The sequence below is a fragment of the Anas platyrhynchos genome, chromosome 1, assembly GCF_047663525.1.
Source record: "Anas platyrhynchos isolate ZD024472 breed Pekin duck chromosome 1, IASCAAS_PekinDuck_T2T, whole genome shotgun sequence".
Lineage (NCBI taxonomy): Eukaryota > Metazoa > Chordata > Aves > Anseriformes > Anatidae > Anas > Anas platyrhynchos.
The window spans coordinates 205,840,344-205,855,850 of NC_092587.1; the positions used below are offsets into that span (position 1 = coordinate 205,840,344).

General features: G+C 45.2%; 1 protein-coding gene across 2 annotated transcripts in view; it reads right to left on the reverse strand.

Moving 5' to 3' along the window:
- Positions 1–15,507, reverse strand: part of RAB6A (RAB6A, member RAS oncogene family) — a 44,134-nt gene that overhangs the window by 16,328 nt on the left and 12,299 nt on the right. For both annotated transcript variants that reach the window (XM_027463505.3, NM_001310354.1), the window contains 1 exon segment: positions 575–633. In XM_027463505.3, the coding sequence (XP_027319306.1) occupies positions 575–633 (59 nt within the window).

The following is a 15,507-nucleotide window of genomic DNA, read 5'->3' on the forward strand; positions in this document are numbered from 1 at the left end:
ACACACTTTAGTTTATGAAACTATACTTCAACACTTCCATTTATGACACTAAAGTACTTTTAGGATGAGCCTGGAAAGGTGGCAAGCTATAAAATGTGGGAGCGGGTGCCAAAAATTGCTCCTCAAAATCCAACTGGCATCAGCTCGAAGGGACTTGTCAGCAAACCTTGACCAGCAACGGGGCTGCAGGGCCAACTGGAAGAGGACAAGCACTGCTCCAGCCCCAACCTTGCAACCCCAACCTGGTTTAATTAATAAATATGCATAGTAAACGGTCACAGAATTGGAGGGGGGCAGGGAATGAGTGCAAAACATCCCAAAACAACCCAAAACAACCAGGTCTGAGGTCTTTGTTTTGGCAGACAGCATAAAATGGTGTCCTAAAACACACCAAACCCTACAATCCAGTGCTCTCTGCTCCTCGAGTCCCTGCTCAACCCCTGCACCACCTCTTGCAGTTCAGCTTTCTGCCTCTTCTTTTTAGGAGTCGGGTACCTGCTACATTTTCCCCGCAGAGGCGTTAGGTCTGGGATGGTCTGGCAGCAAAAGGTGGGGATAATACGGATTAATTTACCTGGTAGGTGTTGTCAAAGCTGTCGTACATGAACCTGGTGATCAAGGAAGTCTTCCCCACTACAAGAAAAAAAAAAGAAAACAGATTCAAGGAGCTATTTCAGCAAAAGTTTTAAACGAGTGACTTTAAAATGGTTTCGGGCTGAGTTTCACCCAGAGTCCTGCAGATCTGCATGGTGCAATTACACCTCCTATAAACAAAAGAGTAGTTATTTGGCTTTACAATGCAAATTCATTAATGTGTATGTTTTTCTGGAAAGGGTTGGCTCTTGCAACACAATCCTCACCGCTCCATTACCTTCACCCTACCTTTAACGAGATGTCCACGACTTTTTTTGCACAAGCAGGTTGATCTGCTGTTAAAACCCCATCATCCACCCCTGCGGCTGGTAAATCCACCTGGTGCCAGGCCAGGTTTGCAGATTTTGGAAGCCAGCAGCCAAAAAAAAAAAAACAGTAAAGCTCGCTCCATGCAGCCATTTGAGGTGCTGCAGCTCCTCTAACTGCAAATCTGCTCGGCCAGGTTAAATCTCAGGTGTGATCTCACGCACATATATATAGTTAAAAACGCTTCCAGCTGGGTGTCAGACCCCCTCGTAATCCCAGTTTTCTTAAAAACCAAGAAACCAGAGGTTCATTTTGGAGCAATGACCATCACAACAGTTATTTTCCACGCTTTTTCTCCCAGCTGAGCTGGGAAAAAGCCTCACTCACACCCAACAGACATCTCCCTACCCTGTCCCACCTTCACCCAGAGATGTTCAAGAACCAAACACCCGAAGCTGCCTCAATTCAATGCCTTTAAAGCCCCTTAATTGCACGTAGATCATTTAGGACATGAATTTCCTCAAGCATAAATCCTTCCCATTGTCTTCTGGCCTCTTTGCAGCTGGGATTTGCCAGCTCCCAGGCACTTACGAGGAGCAGGGGGAGCTGGGTGGGTTGTGCTGGCCAGCCAAAATCACAGATACTGATTAAAGGATGTGTTGTACAGTCCCCCTACAGGGATGTATGTTGTCAAGGACCATCAAGAGTAAGAGAATTTAAGCCAAAGTTGTTAAAAAAAAAGAAATCCTCATGCAAAACCTTCAGAAATTATCACCCTCGAGCAGCATTTTAATCCACCTGCAATCTTCCATCAGCTGTAGGGGAGCCAAACCAGCAGGAAGGCAGCAGAAAACCTTTTAGGAAAGGCTCCCAAGTCAGAACTTGAATTCCTCCGGGAATTCGCAGCTTGTTCAGCTCCACAGGCACAACCACGTTTCCCACAACGTTAAAAAGGATGAGGAAATCCCTCATCTTCCCACTGTAGCACTTCCTAAATCCTGGCACTGGCTTTGCAGCACCAAACAAGGTGGCTCTCCCTCACCTGGCCACCAAAACGGCCGGATAAATTGGGTTATTTGCAATCAAACCCATGGAAGGATTTGTTTTGGGAAATCACTTTTTTCATTTTGAAGTCTTGCAGCAGATCGTGTGCCTTCCCACTGCACAATGAGACGTCTTGAAGGGAGCCTGGTCTAGAAAATAAAAAAATCTAGAAGATAAAAAATCTAGGAAAAAAAAAAAAGGAAATGTAGAAGAAAAAAAAAGGAAATCTAGAAAATAGGAAATCTAGAAAAAAAAGGAAAATCTAGGGGGGGAAAAAAGGAAATCTAGAAAACAGAAAATCTAGAAAACAGAAAATCTAGAAAACAGAAAATCTAGAAAACAGAAAATCTAGAAAAACAGAAAATCTAGAAAACAGAAAATCTAGAAAGGGTATCAACGAGTTCCTTGAGCTTCTTCTCCTACCCTCACCCGTTTCACAGAGGAGGGAAACAGGGTGCAGCTTGGCTCGCTCACATTTCAATACCTGCTTCAGCCAACATTTGGATGAAGTTTCTTAACGTGTTTCACCTCTAAGCCATTTCTCCCCAAGAGCGGGGAAAAATTTCAAGATGCAAACACGTCCAGGGCAGCGTTAGTCAGCGGCGCAGTGGCAGGCAGCAGCCTTTAAGCCAAAATATTTCTGGTATGCTGCCGGGACACGGAAAAAAAAGGTGTTAAGGTTATCCCTGGAGGGATAAAGGTGGGGAAGGAGAGAGGGAAAGGACTCCAGAAAAATCTGGTCCAAGGGATGTCTGGTGGCTCCTGCTCTGGGCTTTCTCACCAGCTGCCTCCCTAACCCATTCCCTAAACCATTAGACCCAAAAAACACTGCCTGTGGGGTGCTTTTTCCTAGGGAGAGAAGCGTTTTGCTGCACAAGGCATTAAGTGGAAGCGTTAATCTGCCTTAATTTTGATAAACTGCAATGTTTTAATATCCCACGAGACAGGGAGAAAGCTTTCATGCTGCTACAGAAAAACAAGGAGCTCCTAAAAAGAGAAGCTGGATCCTTTTTTTGTTAAAGACGAGCCTCCTTCCAAACCAGCAACCGAATCAGCGGTGGCTAAGAGCAAAGAGAGACATAATTAAGTTAAAAGATGGGAACTTGTGAAGTTTCTATCCGTGAAATTGCCGCTAACGACGGGGGGGGGGGCAAATGCGAAGCCTTCAGCAGCTAATTGAGTCGACCTGATCAATATTCTTTGTCTGGAAGCCCTGAGCCGCTGCCCGGCGCTTATTCCAGGCCGGAGATGGGATCGATAGCGCTCATCTCGGAGCTCCAGCATCTTTCATCTGCCAGCAGCTCCCGAAGAGATTTCAAGGTCGTCCATCTGATTCCTGATGGTCGTTCGTTTGGTTCTGCTGCTGCTCGAGCCTCCTGTGCTGGAGGTTGGTGCGTCCAGTGCCAGGCACTGCTAATGACATTGATTAATAAGGGGTAGAGGCAAATCCTCGGTGCCAGAGCCTGCGGAGTACCTGCTGGTGGTTACTGCTGGCAGCACTGCAAGCTTTAAGGTAACGAGTCCCCGGGGAGACTCTTACAGGAGCCAGGGAAGGAGGTTAGGGACAGGACGCCACCAACGTGGCATTTCCAGGTTGTTTGTCACCAGGCGGGGTCTGCAAAGAGCTCAGGCGACGCTCAGGAGCGACCTACAAAGGAAAAAGAACTTGGGATCGTGGCACTGCTGCTTTAGGGCTTGCCTCGTATGTTGGGGAGTCACATCTGGTCCAAGGGTTCTTCCAAAAAAGTCACACTGAGGTCTGAGCTCCTACTAATCTGAAGTCCTACTAGTTGTTGTTTAGCTCTTTCAAATCGTAATCAATAAAAAGAAACATCTGTAAAGCGAAAAAAATCCAAAATATCACCAATCCGTCCAGCTTCTTCACTCTAAAGCCAAAAATCTGCACTTAACCTTTCCAAGTTCTCAGTGGCAGGTCCAGTTAACAAAGCTCCAGCTTTCTAAGAGGATAAACGAGGCAGAGGAAGATGGAGAAAGCTTCTCATCACAGAGATGGTAACAGTATAATCCCCAAATCTGCAAGATTCCTGTAAGATCTGGTTAAAGGACAAATCCCAGCGATGATGCTTTCTCTCAAAGCTCCCCCCAAAATCTTCCCTGGAAGTATTTCTGTAAAAACGCCCTCAAAGCAGCTGGCAGGGCAGCTCCAAGACCTGATCTGTTGGTGCCTGAGACCAATACTTAAAAATCATTGGAAGTCAAGGATTGAATGCTGAAGATCTGTGAACGTGCTGGTAAAAACAACCCAAGGCATGGCGACGAAAAAAAGCACTGCTGAGAACAATATCCTGGATTATGGATGCCTGAAAACCATTTTTAGGTTGTTATTTAAGACCAAGCCCCGAAACAAGGATGCTCGTACTTAAAATGATCTGTACGAACCAGTAATCAAGAGGAGTATTTTTAGATATGTCAGTCTGAGCTCTTAAAACAGAAATGCTGTATTAAAGTGATTAAAGCAGCTTCGTTAAGAAAAATCCTCCTCTGCTTTTCGCTGTCGTGCTGTGGAAATTTTAACCGGTCCGCCCAGCGCAAGAAACTGAGCTCATTCATCATCCCAAAGACACCGCCGGAGCCAGACTGCAGCTTCAGCAGCTTCTCGGAGAGATCAGGTCCACCCAAAACAGGGCTGAGGAACTCGGGGACAGCACCAGGTCCAGCTGCAGAGAGCAGAGCTACAAGCAGGAGCTGCTGCAGTCTCGCCTCCTCATGCTGCCTCTAGGCTGTAATTAAAGAACTGTTTACCCTGAAGTATTCTCCATTGATTCCACTTGTGCTCCGCTGTCAAACCTCTTTTATTTTGCCGTTTCTCTCCTGATGCGAGATGCCAGACGAGGTCAGGCCAAAGGACCATCAAATCCAATATTTTCTATCCTTAAGTGTCCGATAAATCAAAACAAATCCAGGACAAAAACCAGAAGAAAGCCTGCAAAGCAGAAACCTCCCTAAAAAACCCCACAGCTCTCCCCTCAGTAAGTAGCTTTGGCTACATCTGAAAACATGGAGGCTGGGAAAAAAAAAAAAGATCAGTTATTTTTAGCAGAACCACGAAGCCACATAGCTTTTATTTTATTTAAGAGCAAAGGACGTGTGATACTACGTGTGCATTTATCAGACGTTTTCAAAGCTTGTTTTGGGTACCCAGAGCTTCGGATGCCCTCCCAGCCCTGCTGCTGGAAGGGAATGGCTGCCCCATTAATTCCAGGCAATAAGAATATTTTGTGCTCTTAACACTCCAAAAATTGTGCTTCCGTACTACTTCGGTGGTCCCTGCGTTATTCCAACGCAGCAATAGCTTCTTTATGCACAGAGAAAACACTTCCAATAACCTCTTCTAAGATCATTTATTCCCGGCCTAATTAAGTTTTAATTTATAAATTATACTCTAGTCCTTTTAAACAGATTTGCATCTTTAAGGAGATTAAGATTTTCTTTAGGAAGTTAACTCAGAGTATCCAGAGAGAGAAAGCAAAACAAATGAGATGCAAAAAACAAAGACCAGGGTGGTTTTTAAGTAATTTTAGTCATTTAGGATATGTTCCATCATTTTCCACTTAAAACGTATTTGTTCCATTTATCCCAGAGAACAGAGGCAACTCACCTTGATGTTAATTGATTATATTTTTGATATTCACTTGAATGAATAATGAACTGAAGCTTGCACCCAGATCACACACACAGAGATCAGTGAAGGAAACTGAAACACGTACAGTGAACCTCTCAACTTCAGATCGAGCAAAATATAGCAGAGCCCTGAGCAGCAGGCATCCTCTGATTAGAAAGTTAATTAATGCACTCCTGGCAGCCTTGTCACTCGAACTGTAGCCTCTTTGAGGGACAAAATTAGTGGCTACTTGATTGTTGTAGACAGGTATTATGGGCCAGTGAGGATCTGCAGGTAACTTGCTGATGCGAACCACTGATATTTATTTACTTGTATTCTTTGGTGGTTCAGCAGAACCTGTGGTCCATCGCGAGGATGCTTCTAAAACGCAAAAAGTAATTTAAAAGCAGAGTAGGCAGCGCATGACTGGGTGCCACAAACCCCTGTGCAGCGGTGCAGAAAGCAGAAGGCGAACAACACAAATGGGGAAAAGCAGCAACAAGGCTGCTGCTGGCAGTGGTTTGTACGTTATTGAGCAGGGGGAGGAGGACAGACAGCCCAGCAACCAGTCCAGAAGGGATTTTTTGGCAATACGTGTGCAGCTTTTATGGCATCCTACCTCAAAAAGCAGTTCTAGAAAGGGGGATGTGATCGATAACAGTGTCAGACAGCTGCACGGGGCCTTTTTGGGCCAACAAATCGCTGCCAAGCCTTAATTTCTTTTCAGGTCACCACCCCAACAATGCCCTTTTTTCTTTTTTTTAATTAAAAGCACTATCGAAAACTGTTAGATGTAGTAATGGATCGATTCCCTTGGCTTCAGGGACTGCCAGCAGCTGCCAAATGGAGAATCACTGGCTTGTGACCCGCCCTGTTGTGCTGCTGGAGAACTCCAGGGATGCACGCTCTGCTTACCAAAAATCAGTGGTTATAAGCCTGTGAAAAAGCACAAAATCAGCACTGTGAGGCCTACAAAGCGCAGGTATATGGCAATGGGTCCTTTAGGATCCAGACTCAAAGGAAGGAGGCGCCTGAAGAAGAGCTGTCCCCTCAGGGAGGTGATCGCACCCCTGCTGAGGCTGCCCCTCGAGTGCTGGGTTCAGCTTTGGGCCCCTCACTCCCAGAAGGACATCGAGGCCCTGGAGCCTCTGCTCACAGGGAACCAGGGCCAGGAGCAGAGGGAACGGCCTCGAGTTGTGCCAGGGGAGGCTCAGGTTGGCAATGAGGAGACATTTCTGCTCAGCAAGAGCGCTCAGGCCTTGGGACGAGTTGCCCAGGGAGGTGGGGGAGTCCCCGTCCCTGGGGGTGTTCAAGGAGAGGTTGGACGTGGTGCTTGGGGACAGGGTTTGGTGGTGACACTGGTGGTAGGACCAGATGATTTTGGAGGGCTTTTCCAACCCTAATGACTCTGGGATTCTCTCAGGGCCACTGCACACCAAACACTGCCTCCTCAGAGCAGCCTCTTATGGCTGAGGAGCGGGAAGCCATCTCAAGCGGCCAGCACCATGCCCCTGCTCCGGCACCTCCTCTCTTTCTTTCCCTCCTCAAATCAAAAGAGTGACAGATCAAGGCACTAAACCACTAGTAAAACATGTTAAAATTCACTAGCTTGAGGTCTATCAGGATTTTCTAAACTCCACCACCTCTTCTTTCCTCATCTCTGTGGATGTCCCATTCCCGGTCTGGGCTCCCTTTCTCCTCACCTTACACACCTTTCTCACCCACCTGTGGGCTGCAGCAGGGACATCTCTCACCCCCCAGACTGATGGGACACATTATTTGGAGTTTTAAACACTGACAGGACCCCAGGAATTCCCATAGTTGAAATTCAGTCCTGCAGCCACCTTAGGGAACCGTACGGAAAAGGGAGCACCAAGCATTTTTGTATTTTCTGTCTGTCACCGGTTGACAAAATGGTATGAAGTAACATAGGATAGCCATTACCACAGTTGTTCAAAGACTATTATACCACAGGGAATTTAAAAAAAAAAAAAAACTACAGAAATTAATCAACTGGAAGAAAAACGACTTCCAGAAGCCTGAGGTAAAAAAGAGACTTCCAGAAGCCTGAGGTAATCTCACAAGCACAACAATATTAATTTTTTTTAATCTCAGGCCATACTACTGGACATTACTTAGAATTACGACATTTCTGCTAAACTTGAAATCCCAAATTCGTAGCCTGAAGTAAAATCAACACCCGTTCCTCGGGCTCAGGTTTAGGCGCACTGCTCATCTTCCACTTCCCTTCCAGGTGAGGTGCTGGGGGGTTCAGCCTCTTCCAAAATCACTTTTTACACGGGCTGTAACACCCCACGGCTCAGCAGGAATAGGATTGCCCCAGGTAAGAAAACCAAGAGCCCTGCACACGACGGTGATGAACTCGGAGACCCAGCATCTGGCAAATCAAACCGTGAAATGGCCGGCACGATACCTGACCCTTCCCTCCTCAACGCACAGCCCTGAATATTTTGAAGTATGAAATAAAAATGCAACAAGCATTGCTTAATTTCTCATTGGGAATTAGATTACCTGAATCCTCAGAGAGTTTCTACCCAAAGCAAAGACGGTTTTTGTTCCAGCTGAGGGCCGAAGAGGGGTCGTACTTAGCGCTGCAATTAAGCGAGCGGCAGCAGGGCCAGAAGGCTTGCTGCCGAGGAAATTTCAGCTTTCATTTTGCCATTCGACCTTCAGTCGAGTATTTGTCACGGAAGAACCGAGCGAACCATTTTAAAGCCTTGCTATCTCGGCAGCTCCACCACCGAGAAGCTGTGACATCAGCCTTTTAGCTCACTAGACAGCCTTCAGCACTCCAGTATAATAAAAAAAAAAAACACACAAAAAACCTGCATTTAACAAACTCGAGGAGGCCATGAGCTAGGTATACAAGCCTAAATGGATGGTTAAGAAGCCTGCATGAATATTTATGACTGTCTGGTGCAGAACAGCAGGAAGGGAAGCAAGGGAGCCGAGTGAAATGGCATGATCTAACAAGGAATGACACCTACCCAGCAGATGAGCACACAGAAAGCCATTATGTGAGCGGCTGATATCATCTGCGCCTTATTCTCGCATGCTGCAATGGCAGGGACACAAAGAAAGGGAGCAAGTCGGCTTCCACCGTAGAAATTTTCAGCAGTAAGTATATAAAGAAGGTGCAATGATCCCGCATCTCACACACGTTGCTGCTACACCTGATGCTTTCCCTCTCCGAGGCAGAGGGCACGACACAATCCTCCAAAAAGGATTTTAGATAGTTCCTGAAAAAATATCCATCTATTTCGGTTACTGCCTCAGAAAGGCAGTGAAATTTGCAGCTCCCTAAGTCCATTTTGTCTCAGTGAGATGCCCTCCGACAGCAGAGACCACACTACAGCTATTTGGCATTCAGGAGGCGAAGATTCAGCTCTTCTCCCCGAGCCAAAGATTAATTTTTTAATGGCTTCTACCAGAAATTGCTGCATCTGCATTTCCAGCCCCGGCCAAAACGAGGAAAGCTTCGCAAGCATTTGAGACCCTGATGCAAGACGTGCCCCTGCCGTCGGAGGAGCGAGCAGGGGACCCGATTTTGTCACAACCCCGGTGTCAGAGCAGAGGGGTGCAGGTCAGGCAATAACCAAGCCAACAAGAGCTGTCGTGCCCGCTGCTCTCTCCTGTCAAGCATTCCCCTAAGTTACAAAAAGGGACCAATTACTCCCTCATCTACAACAACCAGTAATCAAATGATTAACACTCCAGTAACCGCCTTATAAAAAGGCTGCCTACGAAAATACAGGCTTGCCTGAAAAAAAGCTTCATTAGCATTCATTTTCATTCAGTCTTTTCTCTGAGTACCTCAGAAGAGAAGGAGCATGGTGCTAGTTTCCAACCAGACGCAGCTTGGCCCTGCTTGCGCCACAGCACTTCACCCAAAACAGGAGGAAATGGAAGCTGAAGCATTTCTCTGACCTAGAAAGTGCTTTTTTCCCAGGGTTTTTTTCACGGCTACGACCAGCAAGGCCTGCATTGCTTAGACAATGACTCACGAAAGCAGAAACTTCCAGTTTCTTCCCATTTTTTTTTACATTCCTGCTTGGAAACCACCAGCTGACTTTGACAGGATGCCATCTCAACAGCAAACTGTGATTTTTGATGTACTTTGTCAGGGACAAGCAGCCGCTTCATTCATTGCCCCACTGCAGAGGAACAAGACTCATTCATTAGTTAAAAACCCTGCAGACAGCTGACAATTTATTCTAATACATGAATTTGTTCCAGGTGCTTCATTGAGAGGGATCAGGACTACAGCGAAGCAAAACCCAGGACTCAAAAGCTGCCTTGGACACAGCGACTGTCTTCCAGGAGGAATCTGCAACAGATTTTCGCAGAAGGATGAACCAAAGGAAGTTTTTCGGGGTACCAAGCACTGTACGAAATTTGGCCTTTGAGCTCAATCTGCTTCAAGACAACCGTGCATATATTTGAGGGGATTTTAAGAGGTTCTGCCAACAGAAGAATTGGGTTGTGTCAGATTTCTGCTTCAGATTTTTTTATTTTTTTTTAACCCTCTAAGTTTTACTCCAGGAGATAGGCAGGAAATATCCGCTCTGTGAAACTCTGCCCTGCCTCGTGTTTAACTAAAAGCTGACAGCACCATGCAGAGAAATTCAGCAGAGCTTGAGGCCTTCAGGTCCCTTCCAACCCAACCCATTCCACAATCCTGAAATTTATTCTCTTGCCCCTCCTTATCCACCCCAAAAAGGGGGTAGAAAAGATTTCCAGAACCTAAACAGTTCAAGGCTGGCTCACGTCTCAGAAGCGAAGCTCTCAGCCTTAAATTAGCTAAACACTCCAGTCTGGCTGCACATTTGCATTTCAATCTAATTGAACCCTCTTAATGCCTTCGTCTCTGCGGTGCAGAACACACAGCTAGACAACGAAAGCGATTAAAAGACCACTCCTTTTCCTTAAATTCTTGTTTTATTCTCAACTTTGCACTCTACCTTTTCTCAGTAGAATTCCTGTTGCACATTATTTCTGTTTTCTGCACATATTTGGCAAATGACTTGGTACCAACGTGGTTGCTTTCCCTTTTTATAAGATCAGACCTCCCTTCCACATGGGATCCTGCTCTAATCATCGATGTAAAAGCTCTGAGAGCAATCTGTTGGTTCCATCTTGCTAGAAGACTCCTTCCACGTCACAGCCAGGCTGGCTCGCTGTTCTATTTTCACAGCAAAGCGTCTCCAGGTTGCTCAAATTTTCACACTGCTCTTCTAAAGCAGCGTATGTTCGAGCGTTTTGTGCCCTGAACTAGGATCTTCCGATGGAGATCATCTATTAATACCTCCAGGAGCCTTCTGGGGATGTGTGGGGCACAGAAATTGAGAGAAATACTGTCCTGGCACGTGGCTGGGCACGAAACACGATCCTTGAAACACCAGGGTCCTTCTGCACAACACCTTAAAGAACATCCTGAGGTCATTTTGAACGAGCACACCCCAAATCCTTCTCCAGCGAGGCTCTGTGATGCTGCAGCTCCTCAAAACCTGCATATGCTGAACTAAATAGCATTAAGCCTATGTTAAACCTCACATTTGTGATCCCCAGGGACACAAAACGGGCAAGAAGCTGCCTTCAACAAGCAGAGGAGCATCTCTCCCAAAAGATCCTACCTTTTATGTAACCGAGCCACCAAGAGCTAAATGCCACGCTACCAAAAAAAAAAAAAAAAAACCACTGATTTTTTACAGCTGACAGCTCGATGCTGGAGGATGACTGGCTAAAAATCTGCTGTGCCACTGATCTCAGCGCTCATTGCCATATGGATGCATTTTCGGCTGTCTCTTAGGCATTTTAAGACCAGCAAGAGAAGCAAGGAATTGTCACTTGTACTTAAGGTTGGCAGTAGCTAGAGGGGAAAGAAGTAGGCAGGAAAATGTAATTTCTATTAGCTTTTTTTTTTTTTTAAACTCAAAATTAGCTGCTTGCTTTCCTTAGACACATCAGAAGTCCATTTTATTTGGTTTCAGGCAGATTTCCTTGAGGTTGGCTTCACCTAGAGTTTGGTGCCTGTTTTTTTTATTTATTTATTTTATTTTTTTATCACCACGTGGCTTTGGTTCGTGTGAGATTTTGCCACTAAGTAAACCCCAACGAGGGCTGGCGCAGTTGAAACCAAGCAGCTCTGCTGAGTAACGGGTGGGCAAAATTTCCCTTGTGACAGTGACAAAAATACATAGCAATGAAGATCTTCGTTAATCTGTGGGGGGGTTCTTGTTGGTAATTACTTTTCCTCCCCAAACGGGAAAGAGCACACAGGAAAACTGATTTTTCTTTTAAAACAATTAAGATGCTCGCTGCTGAGCAGGAAGAGAAAGGTTTGCATATGTCTGTGCTGTATTTTTACCCCTTTTTTTCCTCTTTTCTAGGGAATATTCAGCTCGTACATTCTTCCCCCTTGCCAGGGCACAGTTTCAGTCACGGTGGACTCCAAAGCGAGGGTAGGTGCTCCAAAGAGCTGCTTAAATCAGAAGCACACTCACAGCTCCCCTGTGCTCAACCTTTTCAGAAGTCTGCTGCTGAAATTCAGGCAGTTATATAACCTTCCACATTAAGAAAAAAGAAAAAAAACGTAAAGACTTTGAGGGCCACTTATTACCAAACCATCTTGGGATCATCCTGATCCAAAGCGAAGAATCCATTAAAAAAATTGAATGTTTATTAACATTTTAGAAAGAAGAATGTGATGGTTTGATTATTTTGTCAAGAATTATCTTGTCAAGACAAAAAAAATCATAGAAATTTTACTTATTCTATGGAACAGCTTTAAAAACACAGGCTTTGTGTTGGGAAGATGAAGTCACTTGTCTGGTTTTCTGCAGAGGAGGTCCAAGCCAGCCACATAACACAGCCCATGCTAGTTTCAATGGTTAAAGGGTTTCTAAAAACACCAGAGCCAGAATTAGTGTCACAAGCCACCAGCCTTCTGGCAATTTCAGTTTTCCTCAGCTGGTGCAACACCAAGCACCTGGGAAGTTACACAATGCTGTTTTGCATTCGGTACTTCCAGTTTTCTATGAGAACAGCTGGTTTTGCTCACATTTAGAGCTCCAAATCTTCCACCAGCCTTTACTAGGAGGCTAAATATCCCGTTGTCTCCTGCAGGTACAAAGACCGTCCTTCAGAGGCAGAGAAAATGGAACCTGAACGATGCCAAGACCTAAACTGAAATGCAGCTGGATCTGAAGCAGCAGAAAGATGACTGTTTCTGGATGACTGACACCCTGTGAGCTGGTGGGGAAGTCAGAAACTGTCTTGTACTGCCTACAGCAGAGCAGGCTAGGAGCTTTTATCACTGGAGAAGTCTCTTATAACCTTGTACAGACCTGTAAGGAAGATGTTGAGACTGTATGCATGAAATATGCAGCTGAACACGTGCAAACGAGCAAGCATCAGCAGAAGAAGGGTTGGGAGACTTGCACGCGCTATTGCTACACGCTGTGGTAAATGTGGCTTCATTCAAACGACCGGGGGAAGAACAAATTGAGATAAGGCACAAAACCCATTGAGGTGGTACAAACACAGCCCAGAAGTCACAAAACCGAAACACCCAGGAGACACGAGGGCTCCACGCTGCGTCCTGTCCTCGGGATGACACAAAGAAGCTTTGGCCACAGCACTCGGGCACTTACCTGGGATCCCTCCGAGGACATGAACACAAGGAAGATTGATGCTAGAGTGCTCTGAGAGTGAAATCTCAGAGCGAAATCTGCTCAGCCAGAAGCAAACAGCTCCTTTCTCATTTAATGGTCTGCATTAGTTCGCTAATTGTCCGCAGCTACAGCCCCCAGAAATGGATTGGGGAAGAAATACCAGTCCTGGCTTTCTAGCTCACTGTGTGAGAAGCAGGGGGAAAAGGAGCAATGCAGCCTAGTTAATTAACAAAAGGTACTCACAGGTCACCTCTGCATTTCAAAGACTGCTGCAGAGTTGTTTCTTATTTGCCAGGAATGAAAAAACCTCATCATATAGAGTCTCTTACAGATATTTTTCACAACAGCCTCAAGTCAGCTTTCCTTCTCATCTTACGTAGTTAAACCTTTTCTCAACGAGTTTCCAATTAGGCTGAAAATGTTCTCCAAACGACCTGGATGCCTCAGAAGTAAAGCTCCTGGAGCCTCAGCATAAATACTGCTAACACAAAGCAGCACCTTCCTCAAGGTTCACTTCTTACCCTAACAGCCTGCTCAGTGAGTGCCTCAGAGGTCCCAGCAACATTTTGGTATGGATTTCCTTGGTAATTCACTTTTTGACACCATTTTGGATTGTGGTGCTCGGGCTGATGTTTCAGAACAACGATCTGCTCTCTACCTGCTTAACTTGGCTCCAGTTTGCCCAAAACCACGGCTTTCCTGCAAGCACCTTGAGACAAATTCAAGGCTTTTAGAGACACCTCAGCCTCACGCCTTCAGCCCAGGCAGAAAGGCAATTACAGCAGCACAAAGAAAGAACGAGCTCTTGTTTCCGTAACAGCTCACAGACACTTTCCACTTGTTTTATTCCTACTTTTATGCATTAACGTTACATAAAATTTCCCTCAGAATTTCAGATCTGAAAAATGTGCGTTTTTACAGCCAATATTTAGTTTTATTATTGTCACGCAGGGGTAGCTTATACGACTTTGTATACGTCTTATAAGATGTTGTATACGACCTAAAAAAAAAGCTAATACAAGTTAAAATCTGGGGAGACAAATTCACTTTAAGCCTGTATTACATTCGGGCTCTAGCCTTCAGATGCCTTATTAAAAATAAGCACAACGCCGAGCAAAAATCCACAAGGAGAGGTGAAGTAATTAATCCTTCATCGGCTCCAATTTTTACATCCCAGTGTTTTAAATACCTAATTAGCTGCTTTAAAACTCTTGGAAGATGTTCTGCTCAAGGGTAATTAAGGCACTTTGGGCAGGCTGTGCTGGAGGAATGGTCCTGGTGGCGTGCCTGGTGCTGCACCGACCTCCTCTTGCATGAAGGGAAGAGTCAGGAGCTCCTCTCCTTCTCCCTGCTCACAGGATTTGGGGAAAAAAAAAGAGTCATCATCGAAATGACACTTCCTGCTGCAGAAATATGCTCTGGGTACCAAGCCAGGGCCAACACGATCGTCTCCTCCTTGTGTGATTATAATTGGTTTGGGAATGAGCATGTTAGGAGTAAGAATACTCTAATCTTCATCCCTTTTCTCCAAAATTAGGCAGCTTTAGGGGAATGTAAGCAAAAATACAACCTGTGCACCTATCAGATAGATATTCGTTCATATTTACTGAAGAAGTGGGAAAGGATCAAGAGGAAACGTGCTCTTCAAGTAGATTTCCCAATTTTACTGCCACTTTTACATCAGTTTATATAAGAAACTAATTGCCACCACATTTTGGAAACAAGAAGCAAACAAGATAATCAAAAATTTCTAGCTTAAATACCTTTAGCACAGTATTTGTTTCCAAAGCGAACTATATTTACAGCCAGTTTCCACAAGAACCTGCACATAAACCCTCAACGCCTTCCAAAACTAATTTTAAAACTAAGACAACCTCAAAACGATCGGCTACAACAACATCAACACAAGAAATTCTCCTCCAGATTCTTCAAAATCCTATTGTGCCAGTGACATTGCCTTGCAAAATCATCTGGTTCATCATCTCTGCAGTGAGGCACCACAGAGTAATGCCCATTTCCCTGCCACCATCGAAAATAAAGCTCACAAGATGAGGAACGTGATACAGCAAGGAGGGAAGATTCCTCTTTCCTAGGCAGAAGTGCTCAAATATGTTCAGAAATCCTGAGTTTTGCTTTGCATCACTCATTTGGCTCGATTTCACCATAATCAGAGCATCCCAACAGCAGTGGCCTTGCATTTTTTTTAATTTGAGGAGGATAAACTGCAACTTGAGCAGTCTAGGAGCA